Here is a 25,924-nt window from a genome sequence, read left to right as displayed (position 1 = left end):
CATGGATTCAGACAACCTACAGTTAGATCTTGTTAAGGGGCATCTGAAAGTTAGTTTCGAGTTATTATAGGGTGATATTTTAAAAACTGTTGGCTCAAAAATTAGAGAACTAATCAGATTTTGTAATCAGACAAAAAATAAACTTGTCCAGACTGGGCACATCCTTTTCAAGAAGTGGCTATTCCACTTCCCTCGGTTGTTCACTCAAGCAGTGGGGTAGTTACTAAACAGGTGTTCTGAAATATCTGGCTCTAAACGGAAACCACAAAATCACAGACTGGAAGCATAAGGCAATAGATACGTTCAGTAGTATAAATGAATTTGTGAATAAATTACCACTTCCACTTATAGGGAAAACAGTGATAAGAAACATGGTCATATTACCTTGACGAATTGCTGGAAATCTGTCTTTTTCACAATTTCACCCAAGATTTTTTTCTTCTCTTCAGGCCCCTATTTTTGCTGGCTTTAGAACTCTGTACACTTTACCCCTGCTAAGCAGTTGTTAAATGTCTGTGCGCCCCCTTTAACCGTGGTTAAACTGGCTTATTCCTATTTGACATATTTAATTTGCCTGTAAGTCCCAATGGTGTAGAAAGTGTAGGGCCTGAAAGTTAAATGCAACTTCTGGACTGCAGCACCTATTGTGCCATCCACTATAGTGACAGTGCAAATAGAGTTCAGGCCACCCTGCGTTGCCTGGCTGTTGCAGTGTACAACCTGCATTGTTAGCTGTTAAAATAACGGTTGACTGTTCTCATTGGAGTAGGACTGAGGCTGATTTGCATATTGTTCTATTTCATACGAGGTGGCATTATGAGCAAAACAAACAATGGGATGGTAAGATACCTGACCAATTGCCAGTGATTAGACTATTTAGAAGCATTCCTCCCATCATTTTTGCGTGTCTGATGTAACACCCTAAGTGGCAAGAGAATGCCCAAACGTTGGTCCAGTGCTCACTGTACAACTGGAACCATCACATATTCAGGGCAAATATGGTGTTTGCCTCAGTACAGGGAGGAATATTCCTATTTGAGCGTGGTCCAGACTGATTTGCTTATGGCGGAGTCTAATCTAAGCTGGCACTGTGGAAAAAACATGAAAGGTTGGGATGCTACCCTGAGCAATTGCCAGTTGTTAGACTCTTTACACGCATTCTTCTTATCGCTTCTTGTGGGCAACTCTGCCACGCCATACTCTTTTTAGCCTCTTTTCATGCAGCCATACCTGGCTACTTTATTGAACTCTTATTTAGCTCTAAGTAGACGTGAAAACATTTTGTACAAGTATTTAGTAGGGTGCTGCACCCCAATTACACTTCTGTGTAGTTCAGTGTCAAGCAAAGTATGACAGTTCTAGACCAAACAACACAAACTACTTTTCAAACCTCGTCAACTGAATGAGTCTCGAGTTCATTCTTGTTGACATCGTTTATGTCGTGGGATGATATTATATTAATTCTTACCTGCAGTATTTACAATCCTGTTAGCACGTATTGTTCCATTTGGAGTCTCCACATCCCATGAACCATCTGTCCTCGGCGTCAGTTTTGTCACCTGAGCTGGAAAATATAGTTGGGCTCCATACATTCGGGCTCCAGCTGCCAAGGCCATAGTGAGTGAGTAGGGATCAATATGGCCATCACCTGGATTGTAGAGACCTGCTAAAACCTAGGAGAATTGAAAATAAATATATTCAAATTAGTGTTCCAAGAATTAAATTGTTAGGCAAGTGCAATTTAATAAGCATTACAAAATCTAAATAAGCTTTCTAGCTCCTTGAGGCAGCACTGCTCTGTTTAAGACTAGGATGGATTATGAAACATTTAAAACTAGCACCTGTCAATAAGACATGGATAGATGCTGAAAGTTTGTCGAAGGTCCTATCTCCCAGGGGCCCATGCAACGTGTCGATGGGGGCCTCCTGGAGCTCAGGAGCCTACTCGCACAACATGGGCTATTGTTGCACCACTGCCAATTTCCTGCACCTTTTTACCATTCGCCAAACACTAAGCTTCAGTTCCCATAATGCATGTGTTGTATGCATTTTCCAATCCCTCCATATTAGAGGATCTATGACTTTTCGGCACTCATTTGACTCTGTAAATTAAAAAAAAAAAAAAAAAGACTCCCGGTTTTCAGAAACCTTACAAAACATGAAAGGACACCTGCCACATCATGGTCCTTGGGGTTTTAAAACGAGAAGTGTCGTCTTGAGGTACTTATTACAATTCACCACTTTTATAGTGTCTAGAAACAAACACAACTTTTCCTCAGAAACATCAACTTGGGAAGCCCTAGACTGCCAGCCCTTTGTACCACCTGAAATTTCAATTCATTTGGCAAATTTTGCTGCACACTCAATTAACTCTATAGAAAAAACTATGATCTCTAATGTCTGTGTTCACTGTTTTGTTGTGTAGCCATTTTAGTTATAGCTCCATACAGTTATTTTAGCATACTAGGCCTGCCGCTGTGCACTCTAACCTAGATATATTTTATTCAGCATTCATTTTATTATTCTTACAATAGCCACTTTTGTCTAGCTGTTTTTGCCTAGGCCTGCACTATGCTCTTAAACAAGACATTCTTGTTCACTCTGTGCTTCTTTCAAGGCTGCAGTAAGATAGGTTGCCGGTGAACGTGGTACAAGTCTGGTCTCTGACATTCATAGAAAAACACACATCCTGACATAGGGACATTTTCTCAGAACATCAGTTGTTTTATTATAAAAACACTTCCCTGTCCCTTAACCGTTAGAGGGAGATTCCAGCCAGAGAACCACGACTGTATGCTCATTGCTGAATGCTTCACTACCGCTGCTTATGCAGACTTCAGGCCTTTGCTCAGGTAAGGGGAACCTGAAGGGCAGAATTAGAGCTTTACACGCTGTGCTCTATTATAGCCTAGGTAGGAATTAGTCTATCGACTCTAGTGACAATATGGTAGCGTTATTTCTATGCTTTACTCTCCTAGTCACAATTTTAATCTTGTCATGCTGTATCGTCCTGGTTATTGCAGCCCATGCTTTGTTAAGATGCAGTTGCTTCATTAAAACGTTATTAAAACATACGCTGCCTCTGTTTGTCATGGTGTATGTGAGACTAATGTAATAGAGAGAAACGGATGAGACCTGAGTGACCACGGATTCCCCTGAGAAATCAATTATGTCATGCACTCGCTGCCCAATCATCCCTGCCTTTGGGTAGAGATGAGGCACTGCTAGTTAGCTGGAACAAAACCCGGATTGGAGTGACAGGTGTCACCTGTAGTGGGTTAGACTCAGTCTCCCACACCACAGGTGATTCTGCCGCTCAAAATCCAGTAGTCTCATTAGAATAATGAGAGCCTATGCAACAGTTTATTGGTATTCAGAAGCAACAGGCTTCATTTTCAGGCTTTCAGCACCTGGAACATTCCTCTTGGATTTCTACATTTCTACAGGAACACAAGTACTAGAATGTGTAGTGTTATAAATGGGGTCTTTAGTTAGCAGAGGTTTGCACCCTGTCCAAGTAGGGACCCTCACTCTTGTCAGGCTAAGGGAGTCACACAGCTAAGATAAACCCTGCTCACCCCCCCTTTGTAGCTTGGCCTGGGCAGTGAGGCTTATGTCAGAGGCAATTTGTAAAATATTTGTACACACACACTAACAGTGCAAATACCACAAAAGGACCCCACACCAATTTAGAAAAATAGCCACTATTTATCCAAGTAAAACAAGACCGAAATGAAAAAAAATCCAGTATAGCGCTTAGAAAAACAATAGCTCCAATTGGGGCTATCAGGCTGTCTTGACGGAGTCGTTCCCAACAGTCTGACGCCACTCGCGAGGGAGTGCGGGATGGTCATGAAGTCGCACTGACCCCAGGTACAGTACCTTGGAAAACGAGAAAACAAAGGAGTCAGGGAGGTGAGGCCTGGCTGGAGCTGGTGTGGCATTGGTTCCTTGCTGTTACCGGGGAGGGGAGGTGAGGTGCTTTTTCATTACTATTAGGCAGGGGAGGTGAAGCGTCTGTTTGCTCTGACAGACGGGGTCAATGAATCTAGCAGGTCAAAACGAGAGGCGTTGACTTTGTGGTGTCGCAATCACACCACAGGCCACAGGTGCTGCGGCAGAGTCAGGTGTCACCGACATCTGTGACACAGCACTTGGGACTCGTGCTCCATCGGAACTTCAGAAGCGCTGTGGTGACATCGGGCCTGCGGTGTTGATCGTTACACTAAGCAGGGACCACGGCTCCTGTGCAGGCAGCAGTGCGGAGTCTGACAGTGGCGCCTGTTCCATAGTCAAACTGGAGTTGATATGCTCGTTTCTCCTTGGTTACACCAGAACTCCCTCCCAAGGGCCCAAGACATGGAGTTGGCACCACTTGGCAAGTCAGGACTTTCAGTAAGAGAACCCAGGTGCTGGCAGATACAGTATTTGATGTCCCTGAGTCTTCTTAACAGGAGGCAAGCTCAGTCCATGCCATTGGGGAACCTTCAGAAGCGGGATGTAGAAAGCAAAGTCCAGTCCTTTCACTCACAGGACAGAAGCAGCACACAGCAGGCCAGCACAGCAAAGCAACAGACTAAGTGGCAGTCCCTCCTACAGCATGCAGCTCCTCTTCCTGGCAGAATGTTCTCAGTCCAGAAGGATTCTTATTTTGTGGGGTCAGAGGTGCAGTACTTATACCCATTTCTGTCTTTGAAGTAGGCATGTTTCAAAGAAAAGTCTTTGTTGTGCACAAGCCCCTGCTTATCCTGCCCTGGCGCTAGACACACTCCAGGGGGTTGGAGACTGTTTTGTGTAAGGACAGGCACAACCCTATTCAGATGCAAGTGTCAGCTCCTCCTCCTCCTCCTACCACTTTAGCTCAGGAAGACCCATCAGAATATGCAGGGCAAACCTCAGCTCCCTTTGTGTGACTGTCTAGAGTGATTTTACAAACAGCCCAACCGTCATCCTGACCCTGACATGTATTCTACAGACAGGCAGAGGCACATAATGGTTAAGCAACACGATGCCCACTTTCTAAAAGTGGCATTTTAAAACATACAATCTAAAAACTAACTTTACAAAAAAAATTATTTTTAAATTGTGAGTTCAGATACCCCAAACTCCATACCTCTTACTGCTCCCAATCGGAAATTACACTTAAAAGATAAGTCAGGGCAATCCCCATGTTAACCTATGGGAGAGATAGGCCTTGCAATAGTGAAACTGAATTTGGCAGTATTTCACTATGAGGACATGCAAAACACACTAGTACATGTACTACCTTTTAAATACACTGCACCCTGTCCAGGGGACTGCCTTGGGCCTACTTTTGGGGTGACTTACATGTAGTAAAAGGGAAGGTTTGGGCGCACTTGCCAGGTCGAACTGGCAGTTTAAAACTACACACATAGACTTCAGTGGCAGGACTGAGACAATGTTTTCAGGTCCACTCTTTGGGGGTGGCACAATCATTGCTGCAGGCCCACTAGTGACATTTGGTTTACAGGCCCAAAGAAGCTCTAGTGCACTTTACTGGGGACTTACTAGTAAAGCAAATATGCCAATCATGGAGAAAACCAATCACCAACCCAATTTAGATAGAGAGCACTTGCACTTCAGCACTGGTCAGCAGTGGGCAGCAGTGATAAAGTGCCCAGAGTCCAAAAGCCAGCAAATAAGTAATTCCACAGAATCATAACAAGAGGCCAGAAGCCAAAAAGACAGAGGAAACCACGCCAAACACGGACAGGTTTAACAGCGGTAAACTGGGGATAAGTTACTACTAACTGAGGGTTTTGATTTTGGTTTTCACTTGGGTGATGAGGGACCCAGAGAAAGGTGGTGGGCTGAGAATTTCTGATTGGTGCTTAGGCATGAGAAGGGGAGTGAATGGCGCATGATGGGAATATTTGATCAGTGGTCATGGGATTCCTTGATGATTTCTCTAATCGTGGGTGTGCCCAAGGAGGATTAAGGGACGTTTTGGCTAATTAAGAATTTGTCCTGGCCTGAGGGGTAGTCCATCAACAATTTAATTTTGGAGGAGTTTAATAAGGTGAGGTATGCCACAGTAGATGATGCAATCGTTCTGGTGACAAAGATGGGAGCCGGGTGCGCTCATAGCAAAGTGTGATTTAAAATCAGTGTTTTATCTGTGGTCAGTGCACCCGCCAGATTTTGAGTGGCTCTGCATACAATTTGGAGGTTTTTTTTTATGTTGACGAGGCTCTGCCCATGGGGTGTTCAATTTCTTGTTCTTTTTCAAAAGGTTTAGCAGCTTCTTACAGGGTTTGTTCATGTGGATTACTGTTGAGGAATGCATGACGCACTAATTGGATGATCGCTTTTTTTGCTAGATAGGCAGCTTCATAAGCACATGTCAAACCCTTTCTGAGTTTTGAGGACTTGATGGTGGATTTTGGGGTGCCGTTGGACCCGGAGAAGACAGTGGGGCCATGTACGATATGAACTTTTCTAGGGGTGGAAGTGGATTTTGAGAAGCTAGAGGTTAGATTACCACAGGACAAACATTGTTGGAGTGGAAACTGGCCAAGGCGAAAGTGCAAATATGTGATATTAAGGTATTCATGGGCCCTTTGCATGATATTCAGGTTTTGCTAGGCCCTTTGCTTTTGAGGCGGTGAGGGCTGAATGCATGTTTTGCAGGAGATTGGGTTTGGCTCTTTCATGGGCTTTTTTGTCCCATTACAGAGTGCACCTCTCAGCAGGTGTGAAGGCGGATTTGAAGGTGTGGCAAATATTCCTATTGGATTTCAATGGAATACCCATGATAGGTTTTGAAGAGGAGGTGGAATGGTCCATTCAGATCTTTTGACGCTGCCAGAAGAGCAGGATTAGGGATTTACGGGCAAGGGAGGTGGTGCATGGAAAAGTGGCAGAGCGGTGAAAGTAGCTTTGCTTTCTTAGAGTTCCTTCACCTACTAGCGGAAGTGGTTTTGTGGGGGAGACATTTTTCAAGCAAGACGTTTTTGCATAATGTGGACAACATGGCCATTGTTAATATAATGAACATAAAGTCAGCGAGAGTTAGAAAAGTCTAGCAAATTTTCAGAGTTTTAGTGCTTGCGACAATATTGTGTTCAAGGCAAGGCATATTGCCAGAATTGACAATGACACTGAAGATGCTTTATCTCTTTCGCAGTGGAAAAGATTCTGCAGACTGGTCCAAAGGGAGAGTGAAGACGGATATGCCTCAGCACTTGTGGGACACAGGATGGTCCATGCGATAGAGTTGATTGAGTGGTTGTCGTCAGAGACAACAAGAGTTATTTTCTTTCAGGCATGGGTGGAATGCTTGTCATCTGGATGAGGCAGCGGAATAGAGTGTGGGGTTTAAAGAAGCATTAGCAAGATGTGGTAAACTTTATAATGGTTGTGACTGAGAAAGGAATGCCCCCAGTTATTACTGCGGATAAATTGGCAGGATCGGCTTTTTGCTGAAAGGTCTATTGGGGTTATGAGCCACTGGCTGGAGGGAGGGGAAACAGGATTTTGGAGGGATGGGCCAGAGAAAGGAGGGTGAAGGGAAAGGTGCAGAGATCTCTGATTTTGCGGGTGTTGAAGAAGTTGATGGGGGTATTGTCGGGTATTTGAAGGGACAGACAGGAAGCAATGTTTGCTTTGTTGATGGCTTAGTTTATTCTTTTAGCATTTTGGGTAACAAAGCTGTGGAGACTGCAGTCTTAAGAGGGGCTACAAAGGGATAACACTAGGGAGGCAATGACATCGGTTCAGATCAGGTTGGTGCGGTCAAAGTCAGACAGAGGGAACAAGGGAGATGAGTGATAGTCTCTGCATACCTGGGCCCGGTGGTTTGGTAGAGAACAGTTTTTAGACATGAAGACTGATCAAGGATTACAGCATCACCACTGTCAGAGGTTCTGCAGAAGGCTCTTGAAGACTGCAGCTATCTGCGGAGGAATATGGGACTCACTCTTCCCAGACAGGAATGGCGACAGAAGCTGAAGAGTGGTTGTTTCAAGGAAGTTATGAGATACTTGGGTAGGTGGAAATCCGATTTTGTTCAGAAATATTTCAGGGCTATGTTGTTGGAGTAATGGCTTTGTTTAATTGTTTGTTGCTGTTTATATAACAGGTTGTTTGGATGGTCCAAGATGAGAACATACTAAAATATAGATTTGCAGTCATTCTTTTTAAGTGGGAGGTTCAACAAGCAGCTGCGAGGAGATACAGGGAACAGTTGTGATGGGATGACCATGGCTATCAAGTTAAATGGTTGGGAAAAGGGACATGAGTTGGCATGAACTGCTCCATAAGCTGGACTTTTTGTCTCCTAGTGTGTGTGTGTTGTCTGGATGTGGTATTGGTGCATCTCTTGGAAAATGGCCTTGTGAAGATGGAAGGGTCGGCATTGTTGAAGGCTAGATTTGAATTGAAAAGGGCTTTGTCAGGGACATCAGTGATGTGGAATGAATCATTGCCCAGGAGGAAGTGGCGAGATGTAAAAATCCTGGAGCGATTGATAGAGCATGCCACAAAGAGAACAGAGGGATGTGCAAGTTTTGTAAAAGGGACATTTCTGAATTGTATTTGTTGCTGCGAGGAGCACAGTGGCAGACTTGTTGCAGGTTAAGTTGTATAAGGTGCCTTTTTCTATTGGAGGGCAGAAAAACGCAGTAATTTTTTGTTTTCTGGGGCTGTTCTGGACAACAATCTGATTAAATGAAATCTGTGCTCCGAGTTATTTTTAATTTAACAATTTCATCAGCTTTAACATAAGGAATACCCATTAGTATTCCACCTTCCTTTATGACAACAAGCAATTACTTCACCACCATTGTCAAGACCTTAATATCATATTGCTACTAAAGACAACAAACAGGCCTGTATAAAATGAGGATCTTCCCCTCTCCTCTTGAAAAAAACTGTGCAAATTAGTGCGCATATCCTAGTAAAGGATGACTCCCAAAAACAGTTTTCAAAATATCAAAGTCTAAACCCTTAGGAATGCAGCACTATCTCCTTGCCAAGCAAAGAACGCTCTGAAACGTGATGAACTTGTACTCCACTAATTGCTGTTACCATTGAAAGTCTCAAGAGTCCTGTGGCGTCCTAGGACTTTTAGACTATCCATACTTCTTAGGTAGCACAAGTATCAGACTTGAGTTCACACACCAAACAGCTCACACATTTTGTAGACCTCACTGAACTCTACTGCCTATGAAGAAATGCACACCCCTGTCGGAGCCGCCTCACCTGTATTGCTATCACAGGTGAGCATGGTGAACCTCCTGTGAGACCATACCACACAACCAAAGTCTTGAGTGGAGGGACTGGACTTTCATCAGGCTCTCTGCCTAGCCCACATGTCTAGAAAGCTCAATTAGCATAGCTGTGGACAGTTGCTCGGTGGCTAGGCTTTTAGTTAGAAGTGTAAAACGTGTTTTCCAATCAACAAATCTGGAAATATGGCTTCAAACAGTGCCAGTGTTCCATAGCGCTGAGCATTTTCTCTTTTGCAGTGGAAAAGATTCTGCGGGCTGGTCCAGTGGGGATGCATTGAAGACAGATGTGCCTCATCACTTGTGGGACACAGGAAGGTCCACGCAATAGAGTTGACTGACTGGTTGATGTCTGAGTCAAAATGAAAGTCTATCTCTCAGGCATGCGGAATGCTTGGCATCTAGAGAGAGGCAGCGGACATTTCTGAAAATCCCATATCAACAACCATGAGTATTTTTCAATTATGGGGGCAGTACCTATCCCTCTGACAGACCACCACATCTTCTCTAGAGTCAGATGATTCCCCCCAGGCCCAATTATACAATTCCAAACAATTGGATTTTGCTCAGAAGATCCAGGTGTGGGTCAGTGGAAACAAAATGGCACTGTGGACATACAACTGTGGCCAGTTACACTTGCTCTGCAAATTAGAGTTGCTCTTTTTGCCTGTGCCTGTATTTCTGACTCCGATTTACAGAGCTCAAGAATAAGGCTGTAGCCACAGATGCAAAGCAACAGATCGCAGAACAAAATGAGATTGAGAGGGTGATATAAGGGTGTACCCTCTGATCATCTGAAGATTGGGAATACTGGGAGTATCCCAAAGAGGTAGATATTAATGCCTTCATATTAACTTTATTTTGCCCATAATCACTGCGATTGTTAAAACTACTACTATGAATCATCATCGGCTGAGGAAGATCAAACCTACAATGCAAGCGCCTGGTTCCTAACACATCTTGATGGAGGAAATACAATCCTAGCTCGCAAGTCTCCCGCCTCTTACTGCAGTGCTAAAAGCAGTCCTCCACACTGCTGCTCGTCTAGTTACAGCAGACACAAAAACAATAGCTCACACTACCCCTGTCCCAAGTAAACTTCACTGGCTCCCCCTTGATGCTTTCACAATTGCACTCATACCTCAATTCAATCTTAAAACCCCACTCACGGTTGGGTAAACAAGCTACTATAAGCAGAAATCATCAAAGTCCCAAATACCAACTTCTGAAACAGTAAAATCTCAAAGCAAGCCTTTTCATGCCTTGTTAGTAGACTAAGTAACTTCATTGTTCACCATATTGGAGTAGTCCCTGGTGGTTGGGCTTTCCAAAGGGCCCTGAGAACTCATCTCTCAAGACTCCACTTCTGTGGTTAATATTCAATAGCTGGTTTTCTCCTTTTATTGCTGACCTTCTGTTAGGATTCTATGACATCTTATTATGTGTAAAGTGCTCCACTGCTCTTGTTGTTTGTTCTCTCCTATCACCAATGTGTCTGCATTATATTGACTCTATGATATCTTATGTGTAGAGTGCCACACTGCCCTTCTGGCTTTGTCTGCCGCCTACAGAAATAACTTTAATAATAATATACGTGTCTTATGTGCATGGCGTTCTTCTCTGCACACATTTAAATTAGGTAGAATACATTTCCACATGGTTTCCATTTCTGTACTGTTCGGAGATGTTTGTATAAAATGCCTGGTCGTCAATTTACTGTAGGAAAGTACCATCTTGCCTGGCATGTTACCCCCATATTTCACTGTATATATGTTGTTTTAGTCTATGTGTTACAGGGACCCTGCCAGGCAGGGCCCCAGTGCTCATAAGTATGTGCCCTGTATGTGTTCCCTGTGTGATGACTAACTGTCTCACTGAGGCTCTGCTAACCAGAACCTCAGTGGTTATGCTCTCTCTGCTTTCCAAATTGTCACTAACAGGCTAGTGACCAATTTCACCAATTCACATTGGCATACTGGAACACCCTTATAATTCCCTAGTATATGGTACTGAGGTACCCAGGGTATTGGGGTTCCAGGAGATCCCTATGGGCTGCAGCATTTCTTTTGCCAACCATAGGGAGCTCTGACAATTCTTACACAGGCCTGCCACTGCAGCCTGAGTGAAATAACGTCCACGTTATTTCACAACCATTTACCACTGCACTTAAGTACCTTATAAGTCACCTATATGTCTAACCTTCACCTGGTGAAGGTTGGGTGCAAAGTTACTTAGTGTGTGGGCACCCTGGCACTAGCCAAAGTGCCCCCACATTATTCAGGGCAAATTCCCCGGACTTTGTGAGTGTGGGGACACCATTACACGCGTGCACTATACATAGGTCACTACCTATGTATAGCGTCACAATGGTAACTCCGAACATGGCCATGTAACATGTCTAAGATCATGGAATTGTCACCCCAATGCCATTCTGGCATTGGGGAGACAATTCCATAATCCCCCGGGTCTCTAGCACAGAACCCGGGTACTGCCAAACTGCCTTTCCGGGGTCTCCACTGCAGCTGCTGCCAACCCCTCAAACAGGTTTCTGCCCTCCTGGGGTCCAGGCAGCCCTGGCCTAGGAAGGCAGAAAAAGGATTTCCTCTGAAAGAGGGTGTGACACCCTCTCCCTTTGGAAATAGGTGTGATGGCTGGGGAGGAGTAGCCTCCCCCAGCCTCTGGAAATGCTTTGATGGGCACAGATGCTGCCCATCTCTGCATAAGCCAGTCTACATCGGTTTAGGGATCCCCCAGCCCTGCTCTGGCGCAAAACTGGACAAAGGAAAGGGGAGTGACCACTCCCCTGACCTGCACCTCCCAGGGGAGGTGCCCAGAGCTCCTCCAGTGTGCCCCAGACCTCTGCCATCTTGGAAACAGAGGTGTTGCTGGCACACTGGACTGCTCTGAGTGGCCAGTGCCAGCAGGTGATGTCAGAGACTCCTTCTGATAGGCTCTTACCTTTCTTACTAGCCTATCCTCCTTCTTAGGTAGCCAAACCTCCTTTTCTGGCTATTTAGGGTCTCTGCTTTGGGGAATTCTTCAGATACCGAATGCAAGAGCTCACCAGAGTTCCTCTGCATCTCCCTCTTCACCTTCTGCCAAAGGATCGACCGCTGACTGCTCAGGACGCCTGCAAAACCGCAACAAAGTAGCAAAGACGACTACTGCAACCTTGTATCACTTCATCCTGCTGGCTTTCTCGCCTGTTTCCTGGTGGTGCATGCTCTGGGGGTAGCCTGCCTCCTTTCTGCTCCAGGAGCTCTGAAGAAATCTCTTGTGGGACGACGGAATCTTACCCCTGCAACCGCAGGCAACAAAAGACTGCATCACCAGTCCTCTGGGTCCCCTCTCAGCACGACGAGCGTGGACCCTGGAACTCAGCAACTGTGTCCAAGTACCTCCCACAGTCCAGTGACTCTTCAGTCCAAGTTTGGTGGAGGTAAGTCCTTGCCTCCCCACGCTAGACTGCATTGCTGGGTACCGCGTGATTTGCAGCTGCTCCGGCTCCTGTGCACTCTTCCAGGATTTCCTTCGTGCACAGCCAAGCCAGGGTCCCCGACACTCTAACCTGCAGTGCACAACCTTCTGAGTTGTCCTCCGGCGTCATGGGACTCCCTTTTCTGACTTCGGGTGGACTCCGGTGCACTCCTCTTCTAAGTGACTAATCAGGTACTTCTGCGGGTGCTGCATGCTTCTGTGAGGGCTCCCTGACTTGATGAGCACCCCCTCTGTCTCCTCATACAAGTGGCGACATCCTGGTCCCTCCTGGGCCACAGCAGCATCCAAAAACCCTAACCGCGACCCTTGCAGCTAGCAAGGCTTGTTTGCGGTCTTTCTGCGTGGGAACTCCTCTGCAAGCTTCTTCACGACGTGGGACATCCATCCTCCAAAGGGGAAGTTCCTAGTCCTCTTCGTTCTTGCAAAACACCAAGCTTCTTCCATCCCGTGGCAGCTTCCTTGCACCCTCAGCTGGCATTTCCTGGGCTCCTACCCACTCTCGACACTGTCGCAACTCTTGGACTTGGTCCCCTTATCTTACAGGTACTCAGATCCAGAAATACACTGTTGTTGCATTGCTGGTGTTGGTTTTCCTTGCAGAATCCCCCTATCACTACTTCTGTGCTCGCTGGGGGTTGTAGGTGCACTTTACACCTACCTTACAGGGTCTTGGGGTGGGCTATTTTTCTAACCCTCACTGTTTTCTTACAGTCCCAGCGACCCTCTACAAGCTCACATAGGTTTGGGGTTCACTCGTGGTTCGCATTCCACTTTTGGAGTATATGGTTTGTGTTGCCCCTATACCCATGTGCTCCTATTGCAAACTATTGTAACTTTACACTGCTTGCATTACTTCCTTTTGCTATTACTGCATATTTTTGGTATTGTGTACATATATCTTGTGTATATTTGGCATCCTCATACTGAGGGTACTCACTGAGATACTTTTGGCATATTGTCATAAAAATAAAGTACCTTTATTTTTAGTATATCTGTGTATTGTGTTTTCTTATGATATTGTGCATATGACACCAGTGGTATAGTAGGAGCTTTGCATGTCTTCTAGTTCAGCCTAAGCTGCTCTGCTATAGCTACCTTCTATCAGCCTAAGCTGCTAGAAACACCTCTTCTACACTAATAAGGGATAACTGGACCTGGCACAAGGTGTAAGTACCTCTGGTACCCACTACAAGCCAGGCCAGCCTCCTACATTCACCGTTTAATCCTGTTCGTGAAACACGTGGCATGTGGAATCTTGAATCCCTGTGTCTACAAAAAGTTACGGATAAATACTTCTGAACAACCATTTCACCAGGTTATATGTCTTTACCTTCTCCATGCTGAGTAGAGGAAACAGCTCTTGCACTCTCTCGGGCTCAACGAGGGACTGCGGCGTCGGATGCCAGCCTGCCCGTGCCATTTGGTATCGAAACTCGTCCACCCGTGTTGGCGTAGAAGCAATTCTAATGCTGCCCGGCTGATGGAATCCGACCGCCTGAGAAACATGGTGGAGGAAAGCAGTCAACAAACGTGTTTAATGTAATTAGCCATTAGCCGCTAAAAAGTGCATGCAATTTCAGGTTCCCAACGCAATATGAAAACATTTCACCAATGTTACAGGAGCGTCACATTCAGATCAAACCGCTGGTAGGAACAGGCAACTTTAACATGCTGCTCAGAAATAGCTTTGCTTTGAGTTTACAAGTTTTTCTGTCTCAGTTTTGTGTTTGGGTGCAGCTGACTGCAATAATAGGAACCGAAACTGTTGCTTTAACCTTTATTCTTGAGCTATAATATACCCCCTTTTATTAACTATGTCAAGCCCTTGATAGATACAGGCTACTCACAACATCCCTGTCAGTGTCACAAAAATGTGTTGTGTCTCTTGGGGATTGCATCCAAATGTCTGCCCTTTCCTCTTCTTCTAAGTTAGCAAAACTTAGATGTATTAAACGTACTTCGAGGGAGCAGATCAAAAACAAGTGTTATGAGCAGGTCCTACACTCAAATAAGAGACAGGGGGACTTAAAAGGGCATCTGGCTGTTGGCAGTGGCTGTGTGTTATGTCGTCCTCAGTTCTACCATGGAGGACACCTGTTGAAGGGGGAAATTAAAGCTGGGGACATATCAAGACTCACCTTGAATGCATGTATTTTCCACTGCTTAAGCCTCTACCACTAACGGAGGGAACCTTTCTACAGGTTCTAATGCAGAGAGCTTGCAAATCATGTAACTGTTAAAAACAGACGTGAAAGACAACTTTTCTCAAACTAGCCCGATTTAGCATGTGGATTCCAATGCAGAACAACACTTTCTTCAAGACAGTTGAAAAACCTGACTTCTCTAAAGACGTGCACTTCGAGATTCTGCGGGCTGTGCTTCTGCCCCGGAGGTACCGCATGCGGATTCTCGCAATGCATGGTTCGAGCTTGTGTAATCCAGTTATCTCCAGGACAGCTACTAGACTCTGCAGATCACACGGTTCCCCATGGAAGCCCTCCCAGGTGTTACATTTGGATCCATCTTCTTCATTCGATTTGATCATGGCCAAAACTACAGCGCCTCTAGGAAAACTGAGCTAATGTCCACTCTAGCCGAGGGCCATTATACTGAGCCTGCAAGTCCGAATGGCACAGGGTAGATGCAGTGGCCTAACATAGGCCCGCAGCCCTGCGGTACGAGGGAGCCTAAGCTCCGGGGGGGGGAGGGGGGGCTCCGCACAGTACCCTGGCCTGAGAGCTCATGACTAAGTCCAGGGGGAAGGGGGAAGGGGGGGGAGGGGGGGGGCGCTCCATGCATTTTGAGGGGGGGGGGGGGGCTCATGTTTGTTACGCTAGTGGGTGGATGTATAGATTTATTCCCAATGCCAATATTACTTGACAAGCGCTAAATTGCCACTGCATGGAAATTGGTGAATGCCCCAATGAAGTTTCCAGATGAAGGATACTCACCAGTAAGCAATCCCAAACGGAACACCACAGAGTAGTGCCTGGTGAATAAGTTACTTACCTCTGGTAACGCTCTTTCTGGTGGATTTTCTAATCACATATGTCTCACATTGTGAATCCTCCCAGGCCCAAGAATGGGCACAGAAAGTAGCAGCAGCTCCTATGCGCAGAAAGGTAGCGCTATGGCACTCAGTGTTGACTCTGCCCTGCCTCTGGATGCGTGCACACTGAGCCGCATATAGGCACTACCTCTGTGTGCTGACATCAACACCACCACTGTTTTCCACGCAATTAGAAACAAAGCAACCAACAATTGAACATCAACAGTGTGGCAAATGAAACTTAGGACCATTTTAGCACAAAAGGTTCACTCTCCAGAACAGTGAGCAGTTTATGATTATAGTATTCACCAGAGATAGTTTTGTGAAGAAGAATCAATGATCACTTAAAGGTAAGTCAATACGTTTATTTGGGAAAACAGCTTAACATGGAGCTTCCGCACCAGCCAGAAGGTAACTGGCAAGTATAGAACCCCACGGCTCACAGCACACTCCCTATGTGAATTCTCAGCAGCATGCTAAACATACTGAGAAGTCTAAGCATTAAGTCATAAGACATACTGTTACTAAAAGTTAAGTAACTTGGTTTCTGATGGATATTTTCCTGTGTAAATCTATATCAAAGCATTACCTTGCAAAAAAATAATAATGCAGCACTGAAGTCCTGTATGACCAAACGGGCAAAATGGTCTTTCCTGTGGACCCTAGAGTCAAAGCATAGTGAATGCCAATGTAGAAGCCTGGCAGATGTCTAACACAGGAACAACTCTAGCCCATGGTGAAGTAGTAGCCTTGGCTCTGCTGAAATTAGGCAAAACCCATCAGGAGGCTCCTTCTCCGCTAAAGTGTAGCTCAACTTAATATACAGACAATGTCTGTTTCTGTACTGGCTCTCCTTACTTTGCACAGGTGAACCAAATGAACATTTGGTAGTCCTGATGGTGTTCCCTTGTTCTGTCAGTATAGAAACTTAGAGCCCATTTGGGTTCAATCCAGTGCAGCCTCTGATCCTCCTTAGAGGGATGCAGCACTGAGAAAAGCACAGGAAGTTTGATAAGCTGCTCAATATTGAAGGGTGACACCATCTTCAGAAGGATGCCTGATTCTGAATCAACCATTTGTAGGGGTAGAACATAGTGTATGGTGGCTGCACTAAAAGCACCTATAGCACACTGACATGTTGCACAAAAGTGACTGAATTAGGATAATCTTAAGAGTTAGCAGCCTGAGGGTACCATTACATGTGCATGCACATCAAAAAAGTAAGAACCACATTAAGGCCCCACTGTGACATAACAAAAGGTGCAGAGAGAAACTTAAGTAATCCCTTTCAAAAAATGCATCACAATGGGTGACACAAACAAATGGGATGATTAGGCAAATGTTGAAAAGCTGAGAGGGTCGAAGTGGAAACAGAGTCTCGGGTTCAGCAGGTTGGAATTGCAGACCTTGTGGGCCCAGTCCAGGCCTAGCAGGATGAACTGGGCTTGCTAAACCCAGACCTTCCCCAGGACCTGTGGAATCAGTGGCAGAAACAAGGACAGGAGGTTGGAGTCCCACCGAAAGCAGAAAGAATTTCCTGAGGAAACATAAGGGAACAGAAGGCCTTGACAACACACATTATCGGAGATAGCAAACAGATTTATGACAGGCACACCCCACTGGGGAAAGATGCCCTGTGTTAACTCTGCAATAGATGCCACTCACGGTTGGCAAATGCAAGTGAGTTTGTCCGCTCTGATGTTAAGAGAGCACACTAGTGGCTGACCATCAGAAAATCCTGTGATGAACCAGTCAGCGCAGCAACTCAAGGGCATCCAGACAGAGTGCACAAGATTACACACTGCCCTGCTTGTTGATGTATTTTATGGCAGTCATGTTGTCCTTCAGGACCTGGACAGTTCTTCCCCTGATGGAAGGCAGAAAGCCTTAAGGCAAGCAGAAGACTGATGTGGTGATAGTGGTTGGGAGACCTCATATCTCCACATCATTCAGGTAGCCTCCCCAGCCCACAGATGATGCTTCTGCTACCACTGTGATCAATATAAGGACAAGGAAAGTAGTTGCCACACACCATAGTGGCTTCCTTCATCCAAACTGAAGTCTGACTCATCTGAGATTCAAATAGAATCCAAGTGGGCATCCCAAAGTTTGGGCCCACTGCAGCTGATGTTTTCACTGCAGAGCCTGCATGTGCCAATAAGCAAGAGGCACCAGCAGAATGCAAGAGGTCAGAGGACCGAGAAGTCTTAAACTCATCCAAGGTGGAACACAGTTTGTTCCCGAAATATCGGAATCATAGCTGGAATATCCCTGACTCACTGTGATGGTTGAAATGCTTTTAACAATGTCCATGGGTACCAGCCTATGAAAAGAAACACTGTACAGGTTGAAGGTTAAGGTTGGTCTTCAATTTGCTAATCAAAAACCCCATTGCAGACCACAACAAAACTGTCACCTGTATGTAGTGCAAGATTAGCCGTGGAGATGGTGCCTTCAGGAGCCATTCACCAAGCTACAAGAAGACATTCTTGAAATGCAAAAACAAGCTACAACCAACATCACCTTCATAAATATCTGGGGGGAAAAGAGGGGTAATGCTGAATGGCAGAACAGTGATTTGTTAATGCTTCACCCTGACCATTATCTGAAGATAATGCCTGTGGGACTGCATGATTAGAATATGAAAGAAAGCATCCTGCAGGTCCAGGGAAATCCTCCATTTGCTGGGGTCCAAAGCTGACAGAACAAGGGCCAACATCAGCATTCTGAACCAGTCCTTCCTCAGGAAGGTGTTCAGAAGCCTAATATAGGTCTCAATCCCCTTTAGTCATTCAAGGAGACCAGGAAATAAGAGCAGCAGTCTGTGCCCTTCTCCGCCTTGAGCACCACACTGATCACACCCTTAGAAAGCAAGTGCTGAATCACTAAAGATAGGACAACTGCAGGAACACCAACACCATCAACACAACAAAGGGAATAGCTGGGAAAGTGAGCAAAAGAGGAGTTACATAGCTAACTTCAAGGACTAAGCAATGGTGCGCCAGGTGTATAAGCAAAAATAATCCCTGCCCCTACATGCCTCTCACAAGTGTACAAGGGTGCAGGGGGGATTAAAGGGGTCTACCAGTGCTTGCATAAGGTGAAGACGAATGCTGCCCTGGTTACGACCTCTGCCATCGCCCCAGTCCTTGGATTCATGAATCGGTTGGGAAGGTTGCTGGAATGGCTGCAAGGGGCTGCCTCTGATGAAGGAAATACCCTGTATTCCCATTTTAGTGGGGTTATCAGAAAACAGGGAAAAGCAGGCTTAGGGAGAAAGCCCTCACCCTGTGTTCTTTTAATCTTTCCAGAGCAGAAGGCACCTTCCTTATCCCTGAAAAGCCTTGCTTCATCAAAAAACGCATATCCACCAAGGAGCTTTGGACATCCCCAGAAAATCAAATTGCCCTCATCCAGGGATGCTGCTCCAAAATCACACTGATGCCTATAGAGCACACAACACAGTCCATAGTATCCAAGTCTGCTCTCAAAATGTACTTGGTTACATCTTTGCCATCATGCACCATTTGTGTGAAAATATGTTTGACGTCCAAAATCTTGTCATATCCCACAATGCATTAGTATAACAAATCAAAAGGTGCCTATCACTCAATGAGCAAAGTGCTAACGAAGGAGAAGAAAATACACATTTACCCTGGACATCAAATCAGTTTGGACTACATATCCCAGGGAGTTAAAGAAAATGCATTTGCATTGACTCTCCTCCTAAAACGAAATTAAAGAGCTTTAAAATAATATTCTTAAGACGTACTTGAAGGCTATGCTTTCAAGGTCTAAGATTATTTTGCCCTTGCACTTTAATTGAGGTTTTATAGTTTGTGAGGAGTAGCTTAAAAGATTTTGCAGTCGCTGGAAGAATTTCAACTAAAATTCATGGACACCTGTACCTGGTAAGTGGTGAATTTTAACCTGGGCCCTCACATCTGTAATAAAAAAAATGGCGCTGTGTTAACCAGACAGATTGACCAGATCATAATCTGATTCTGTTTCACATGCCTTTGGTGGGAGTGGCTCACTCCACAAAATCGAAAACAGCAGATGGAGGAGTTTAAACCGGCTACCAAGGAGGATAAAATGGTCTGGGGACCTAGTATGATACTCAGTCCCCAGGCTCACAAAGTGCTCCTCTACAAAGAGCTATTAAAGGGTGAACAACCGATGGTTCTCAGCAGAGTTAAAAGCGGTTATAAAAGCTAAAACAAGTTTGTCTAAATAGCAGAATAAGAAATCCCTAGCCATGTCAAAACTGAAAGGTCGGTTTATAATCAAGATTTAGGGCAAAAACACGCCTGCCAGGGTTAGAGGTGAAAAGAGATCAAAGGAATAATTTAGAATGCTGAAATATGTAATATATCCACCTCCTATGGATGACGTAACTAAGCAGACTGGTGTAATACCGAATAAAAGGATTTACAATCAAAGATGCGAGCGAGGAAGTTGTGCCCTGCTCCGACGAACACAGATAGTGCTCATATTACCAAAAGTCATACTCGGGTATGAGATGGGATGACATGTAGACACACCCACACCAGGGAATCTGGCAATCCTATTTCCCCGTTGGGTCCCTACTGCCTCAGCATGGGATCGGATAGTATTAACCTCTCATGGAAGAACATACCTTAAGAGTCCCGGGCCTTACTACACTCACACCCACATATTCACTGCTTCCTGAACTGCTCTCCTAGGCTAGTTGGGTTTGTTGATTGGTTACTTGTTGGTGTATTTCTCGCATTCTCAGCTGACTTCTGACTTACATTGCATGAAACAAAAGACTGACTATATTGTATGTGCGGTGACAAATATCATACTGTATTTTGTTTATGTAATGTTACAAGAAAAATGAATAAAGAGACGAGGAAAAAAGGCTGCAATTCCAATGGGTAATATTTCAGCCCGGAGAAAGCGCTTGCACTTGAAGGGCTCATTGAAATAAAGAATATCAGACCTCTGGGATTGGTAGTGAAAAGAAAAGATCAGGATACCACTGTCTGCTGCTCAGACGAAGGTCATTTTGGACGACTTCGATATGACCAGAATTCTGCAACGTGTGAAGATATGCCAGCTGCTCCACGACTTGGAAACTGGCATTTGCATTTTAGCCCTTCTTGATGCGGCTGAGAAAGGTTTTTAAGTGTTAATACGACAATGCAAACCGGCATGTCAAGCTGGTTGCATTTATTTTAACATTTGTTAATGTAGGTCTTGATTTCAAAATGGTTAGATTTGCTTGTAGCTATCTTTACAATATGTGGCTATTTTTTTGTCTCACTCTGCACACATACTATTCATATACAAGATACTTTGTAAGTTTTGCATGACATGTAATGTCACAGTTTTAGGTACAGAATGATTATTTGTTTCTGTAGTACTTTGTAACACAATGTTCACTGAGAGTGAATTGAAGGCCTCATCTATTGGAACCACAGTATGATTTACATCAGAACTTGTCCTTGTATATTAAGTAACCATATTTGTACTAACTATTGAGGTGTCTGAAGAGCACCAGGGATGGGAAATGCACTAAGTGAATCTGCGGCATAGTGCTGAATAATGTGATTTTAGACACTGTATTGTGTGTTCTTTAACCTGATTGGTCCAAATTTATGTGATTCTATTAGAATTGTATTCATGTATAGTTTTCATTGTATTTTGCATTATAAAAGAAGCCCATTAGTGAGGGCTTGGGACTCCCTCTCAATGGCTGATTCTAACTATTCATTTGCTTCTGTAATTATGTAAATACTTTAATAATAAAACCCCATGGTTTAATTTTAAATTTGTCTCATTTTCATTGTAAAGCATAAGGTGCGGGAGCGGGGCCGACACTCATGGAGTAGCACGCGAGCAAAGGAGCTCCCAGCCGAAGTCTGCCCTCCGCCAGAATCCTATGCCCGATTCTACACTGCGTGCCGCTTCAACTCCTGCTATGAGACCCCCTAGTGGAATGCGTTGCAGCGGGGACAAATTGGCATCCATTAAACCACCCCCCCCCTCTCAGACCACACATCTCCTGCTGCTCTGAGAGTTACCTGACCCACAGGAAGGACACTGTACCAGACGGTGAAGGGGGGTCTTTCTTGCTGGGTGCCCCCTTCTGGCCCTCATACTGTTGCTTCTGTGGTTGTGCCTGCAGAAGGGGCCTTAGTCAGACCAAATATTGAAGGAGGAGGAGTGGCCTATGGATGCACATAAAAACTGATTGAGCCTTTAGATAGAACTATTTGGCGCACCAGCCTGTTTTGTGACAGAAGGGGATGGGTAATTGGCAAAAAGTCTGTATACCACCACCACTTAAGAACCGGTGCCTGGCAAAACCGCTCTAGTTCCCATCCACAATTAAAACTGCACAACTGAAGTGGCACCCAGCTCCAGGCGCAGTGCTTTTTGGCCACACCTGGAGGATCGGGGCTGTGAAGAGCTGACCATAGTAGTTGCGAGACCCTGCCCAGTGCTTTTGACCAGCTGGGAGCTATCTGGCCCTGAACTGAAGCCTCGCTGCACCACTACGCCTCTTCACCATGGGCAAAACGGCTCTGAAGAAAAACTGTGGAGCGTGGGGGTCTATACGATTCCCGCACCACGGGGACACAAGAGAGGACTCCACTCTAGATTGCCATTCGGGGAACCAACATGGGGCGACTCTAAATACCATTTTACAAGCTATCACCGCCTCCCAGTAAGCACTAGAACTTAAAATAAACATGATGGTGACTGACCTAGGCCCACTGAGGGACGATCACCAGCAGCTAACAGGCAGAGTCACATCTATGGAACGGACCCTTGAGGTCATGTGCCCTGACCTATCGCAACTGCGGGAAGGCATGTCTACCATGGATGCCAAGGTGAAGACGCTAGAGGCTCAGGTGGAGGACGCAGAGAATAGGTCTAGGAGGAGCAACATACAGATTATTAGACTGCCAGAGCAAAATGAAGGTTCAAGTGCGGATATGACTGACTTCCTGTACCCGTGACTCTGCGACATTGTGGTACCAGAAAGGACTTTCACCATACTATGTGCTTGAATGTGAACACCGAGTGCCTTCCTAGACAACTCCTAGTGGGAGCGCCCCCTCCATCAGTAATCGCAAAGCTGTTGAATTTTAAGGACCATGATCACATCCTGGCTCAAGCAGGGCTACGTGGAGAAACACTGGTAGACAACCACCGTGACCAGATCTTTCTGGACTTTACGAAAGAAGTTCAGAAACAAAAAGCTTCCTTTATGAATGCTAAAAATAGACTGAGAACCATGGGAATCCCGTATGCAGTGCTCTTTCCTGATAGAGTAAAGCATAACTATGATGTATTCTTTTTCACACCCCCTCCGCATCTCTAGGACTGGATAGAGGTGATCCCTCGAGAGGTGGCTGGACAACTGGGTGCCACCCAGAAGAAATCTATGTAACTCCCATGGAAAACTACAAGCAGGGGTGGTGGCACTGCATCGTCCCACACCAAGGCTATTCAAGAATGCCAGAAAGCGGTAGAAATAGTGGCAGCTCTTAGTGGCGCGAGCAGGGACCCTCCCATTGAACTAGACAATGCTACAGAGAGACACAGAGTCAGACTGTGCATCGATCTCCTCCTTTAACTCTGGTGACCCCTGGCACATCAGACAAAATAATTTAGACTGACACCTTTCTACAGGTGGCTGGGATGTAATGTAATTGGCAAGTAACTACAGAATACGTATGAACCCCTGAGATGATGGGATGCTGGGGAGGCCCTGCTTTGGTCTTACTGGGTCTGGCTACTCTACATACCTGCATGGACTGAAATGTTGTATCGAATTTGCCCAGATGATGAGTATTTTGAATAATTAGAGATAAAGGGCCTAGGATCAGAACATAATTAGGAATATGTTATTTTGTTGACAGTATGGATGGCGTGATGTGATGCCGGGAGCAACCTGGCAAGGCACTTCCCCCACCTCTCTGAAGCTGCGCACTGTAAGAGTGCATGAATGTTGGGGGTTTGCTTGATGGTTTGGATGAGGAGGTTTTATTTCCTTGTCCTGGGGAGTAGGACTGTTCTAGTAGTTTTTGGGAGTTTACGTTGGGTTGCATCCATACACATCATTGACAACACACATGACCCACTACCCTGGTCTTGCGAAGAGCATGGCATAACTGGCTCAGCCCCTTCACTTAAAACACCAATACAACCCAATCGTGTCCTCCATAATGAATAGCTTAGCCAGCTGGAATGTTAGGTGGCTTAACAATAGGACCATGAGATACAAGGTATACTCATACCTGGAAAAGGAGAGCAGTGCATATTGTGCTGATCCAGGAAATCCACCCGACGACCCCTGAACAGGACGCTATAAAGAAAAGGTGGCACGGGCAGATATATGCCACAACATGCTCTGCTTTTGCTAGAGGAGTTTTGATATGGGTCGATGGGATTAAGGGTAGATGCATAGCGGAAACAGGAGGAGTCAGACACACCCAAGTGAAAGAAACTGAGGGAAAGGAAGGAGCACTGTGAACCATGGAGCTAGAAAAAAAACAGGCAACCCAGATTTGGCACAATCTCTTTGAGGCCAAGAAAGGGAAGGATGTCTGCATATAATAACTATGAAGCTTTGACTACAGAGCCTATATGGCACACATGCATGACCGAACACAATAAAGAGGGGACCCTTCTGGTATGGCTGGTAAATCCCATGCCACATAACACATTCATTCTCGAAATAGAAGCCACTGATAGTGAACGTCTGTACCACCAGGAGGCCATTAATGCTAGATTCGAGGAGTACTACACATCCCTGTATGCACCCCTGAGAGATGTCCCCTCCTCTGCTCTGTTGCAATACATTAAAGAAACTGAACTTCTGCACTTAAGAGAGAAGGAGGCCTCAGAAATAGGTTGTCTCATTACACTACAGGAAGTCCGGGCAGCAATTAAGACAATGGCCGGAGGTAAAGCACCAGGTGTGGATGGTTTTACGGTAGAATTTTATGCAACATATCTGAAGAAGCTTGCTCTGAAAATAGCAGAACTATATGCAGCAGCGTTGCGGGCAGGATATCTACCCCGCCCCCACCACAAATGAGACCACAGTGGTCACATTATTAAAACCAGGGCACCCATCAGAGCATGTGCCCACATAGCATTCATTATCAATGTTAAACATTGACTACAAAAGTATGAGTAGAATACTAGCTACCTGATTACTGCTGTCCACGCCTAAACTAATCCACCTTGATCAAGCTGACTTTATTCCAGACTGGAACACAGCAATATACATTAGATGACTCCTGTCTCTTCTACAACCTCCTCTTCTAGATGCAGAGGGAGCGGTCGGTATAGCCATTGACACTGAAAAGGCCTGTGATAGCCTGAGGTGGGATTCTCTCTGCCAGGCGATGTTTAAAATGGGACTTGGTCAAGGATTCATCAGATGGACCAGGCCTCATTATACAGCACCCACGGCTCAGGTCAAAACAGGTAGAACAATTTCGGGTCCCTATGCAGCAAGGAGAGGAACGAGGCAGGGTTGCCCCCTTTCCCTGCTGCTGTTTACAGTTGGGGTGGAACACCAGTCACATGCGGCAAGAGCTGGTACCTTTAACAGAGGGCAGGAGGTTCAGGGAGGGCAGCACAGAATAGCCTTATATGCAGTTGAAACGATCCTTTTTCTCAGGGATAAGAAGAATGGCCTAAAAGGCGCCATCACCCGTTGGGAGCGCTTCGGAGCGATGTCGGGACTCTGCATTAAGTGGCAGAAAACCCACATCTTTCCGATATGCTGGGGTGCTCCCTACCCCAAACTCTATGTGACCTGACCTGGGAGGTTTCAACAATCAAAGATCTCGGAGTACAGGTGTATCACAATCCCTGTGATCCGTCAGAGGGAAGTGTCAGCGCAACAGTCAGAAAACTCCAAGTAAATGTCGCCTTTCAGAAAACGCTCCTTCTTTCCATAGCGGGCTACATTGCAGTTGCCAAAATAGTGGCTTTACCATAGCTACTCTATTTCTCCAGCCTACAGGTGTATATTCTCAATCCTTCTACTACTCAACCTAATTTGGGGTAAGGGCAGGCAAAAAGTGAGTAAACAACAAAGCCCAACCGAGGAGGGGGGCCTGGCAGCTCCGGACAT

General features: G+C 45.4%; 1 protein-coding gene across 2 annotated transcripts in view; it reads right to left on the bottom strand.

Moving 5' to 3' along the window:
* DMGDH (dimethylglycine dehydrogenase) overlaps window positions 1-25,924 on the bottom strand; it is a 458,426-nt gene that overhangs the window by 272,773 nt on the left and 159,729 nt on the right. For both annotated transcript variants that reach the window (XM_069223303.1, XM_069223293.1), the window contains exons 4-5: window positions 14,077-14,241; window positions 1,469-1,673 (exon numbers count right to left, since the gene is read on the bottom strand). In XM_069223303.1, coding sequence (XP_069079404.1) covers window positions 1,469-1,673; window positions 14,077-14,241 — 370 coding nt within the window. The remainder of the gene's footprint in view (window positions 1-1,468; window positions 1,674-14,076; window positions 14,242-25,924) is intronic.

The sequence above is a fragment of the Pleurodeles waltl genome, chromosome 1_1, assembly GCF_031143425.1.
Source record: "Pleurodeles waltl isolate 20211129_DDA chromosome 1_1, aPleWal1.hap1.20221129, whole genome shotgun sequence".
Lineage (NCBI taxonomy): Eukaryota > Metazoa > Chordata > Amphibia > Caudata > Salamandridae > Pleurodeles > Pleurodeles waltl.
The sequence above is the reverse complement of the archived record's forward strand: the minus strand, read 5'-3'. Positions and strand labels throughout refer to the sequence as shown.